The 2,500-nt window shown below is 40.8% G+C and overlaps 1 protein-coding gene across 2 annotated transcripts in view; it reads left to right on the forward strand.

Moving 5' to 3' along the window:
- Window positions 1-2,500, forward strand: part of Dhod (dihydroorotate dehydrogenase 2) — a 21,063-nt gene that overhangs the window by 7,734 nt on the left and 10,829 nt on the right. For both annotated transcript variants that reach the window (XM_043018289.2, XM_086545278.1), the window contains 2 exons: window positions 1-31; window positions 232-426. The exon at window positions 1-31 is cut by the window's left edge and continues 169 nt beyond it. In XM_043018289.2, coding sequence (XP_042874223.1) covers window positions 1-31; window positions 232-426 — 226 coding nt within the window. The remainder of the gene's footprint in view (window positions 32-231; window positions 427-2,500) is intronic.

Below are 2,500 nucleotides of genomic sequence, written 5' to 3' on the forward strand. Positions count from 1 at the left end.
GTCTCAGGGATGACAAGGCAGTCATCAACAGGTGAGGTTGTCAACTCTATTGCTCTAGTCCCTTTTATAGGTTGTTGATTAATTTTATTTGTTTCTTTCTTGTTTTGATTTGTGTTTTAAGAGGAACGTAAGGATGTGTAGGTGTGAGGGGGTGTGGGGATTTGTAGGTATTGTGCCAGAGTTTTGGGTACTCATATTTGCTGATATCCGAACTTCATTATGTACTTACAGATATGGCTTCAACAGTGATGGACATGAAGCTGTACATGCAAGGTTGTCACAACTCCAGCCTCCCGGACAGAGATCAGGAATTCTAGGCGTAAACTTGGGGAAGAATAAGACATCGGAAGACTATGTGCAAGATTATACACAGGGAATTGCACAGTTTGGCCCCATTGCTGATTATCTTGTTGTCAACATTTCTAGGTAACCATGAATTAGAGGCATTATAAAGAATTTGATAGTAGAGCTAAGCGATCCGTCTGTTTTTTGCTTTGTTTAATTTTCTCATTTTATATGAAAATAGTTTTTAAGATTTTTACCTTTTTATTGCTTGACAGTGATCTTAGAAATATTTCTTTAAAATTTTGGTACAGTAGGTTAGAGTTATAGTAGTTAAAATTAAAATGAATAGAATTTTTAAGTCAAAAATGCATTAGGCGTTTGGCCTATGTGTATGAAAACCCCGACATTGTGACCATTCAGAGCCGGAATCACCCCCGTTGTGAATGGGTTAAAGGGTAAAAGAACCAAACCGTTCTGTTTCTGAACTGAGTAAGAAGAGTTCTTGGGCTAATCACATGGGATTCACATTATATTAAATTTCACATTCATTTCCCCACACACACACACACACAAAAAAAAAAAAAAAAAAAAAAAAAAAAAAAAGTTGGTAAAAAGAATATATATATGACACAATAACAGTTGCATCCACATGTGAGATCTCTCCCAGCACGAGGCCAAGCAGCACCTCTCAGAGTCCTTTTCACCCACCCGATTCTACGGGATGCTGAGAGGCTGCAATGAAATGCAATGAGTATGTATATATGTAAATATGGAAAATGTTTATTTAGAAGGGAAGATCATAAAATCATAGGACGTCATCTGGCAGGAATGGGTTAAGGCATCCCCGAACAAGAAAAAGGTCAATATTGATTTATGCACAATATTAGAAAAAGAAAAAAAAATTGTAAAATGTAATCCTCCCAATAGAAAAAAATTAGAGAGAGGGGGGGGACTTCTTCAGCTCATGCCTTAAATATCTATAAAATGCGTATATCTCAGTATTGCCTGTTAATATGTATAAAATACATATATCTCAGTACCTGTTTTTATAGTCATTTTGAATGGAGTAATGATAGCAAAGTTTTACAGACAATCCCCGTGGGCACTCGGTGGCATTGGTTCAGAAATTCACTATATATATATATATATATATATATATATTATATATATATATATATATTATATATATATATTATATATATATATATATATATATATATATATATATATATATATATATATATATATATATATAATATATATATATATATATATCGGGCAGATAAACCCACTATACACAAAACAGATTTATTGAAAATGAGACAACAGTTTCAAGATCCATCTGGATCCCATCTTCAGGTCTGAGAAGGAAGAGAACAAGAGGGTATATAAAAGGCTAAAGGGGGGAGAAACACGGTGCAAGAAGATCAAGTGAGGACAGGAGAACGGAAACGGAGGCGGCGGCGGAACAGGGAACGGAACAGGGGCAGGTCATGTCAGGTCATAGGGTCCGGCAGTCTGTGTGAAGGGTGTCCGGGGTAAGGTAACAAGCGGAGAATGTGGGAGGATAGGAGACCATCAGCAGGAGAAAAACCACTGTTAAGGTTGAAATTCGGCAGCCTGTTGATGAGAGAAGATTCCACCAATCTGCGGGCATGGACATCAGCGGAAGGGAACAGAATGCGGGCAGCTGACCAATCTATGCGATGTCCTGTGTCCCATTGGTGGCAGAAGAGAGCGTTGTTGGTGTGTCCCCTGGAAACGGCGTACTTGTGTTGGGACACATGTTTGTTGAGACAGGCGCCAGTCTCCCCGAAGTATTGCTTCTCACAGGAGGAGCAGGGGATAGCATTGGTGCCTATCTTGGCAGACGAAGGAGGACAGGTGTGGACCAGGTTGCGGCGGAGAGTGTTAACCTGGCGAAAGGTAAGCCTGCAGTTGAGAGGGTGCAGCGAGCGACGAAGAGAGTGGATTTCCTCAGTATAAGGAAGGCTGAGGACAGGCAGGTGAGAAGTCTCTCTGGGGGGAGGATCCTGGTAGAAGGTAAGGCGGGTGTTGGAGAGCGCGGCGTCAAGGACGAAGCGAGGGTACCCCAGCTTGCCGAAGGATCGACGAAGAAAATCGATCTCTGCATCCAGGTGCTGTGGGTCACAAATGCGGAGAGCACGGAGAAAGAGAGAGGTGGTGACACCTCTCTTAACATGGAGAGGGTGGT

This window comes from Penaeus japonicus, unplaced genomic scaffold, assembly GCF_977035675.1.
Source record: "Penaeus japonicus unplaced genomic scaffold, GWHDUDI00000001_assembly GWHDUDI00000016, whole genome shotgun sequence".
Lineage (NCBI taxonomy): Eukaryota > Metazoa > Arthropoda > Malacostraca > Decapoda > Penaeidae > Penaeus > Penaeus japonicus.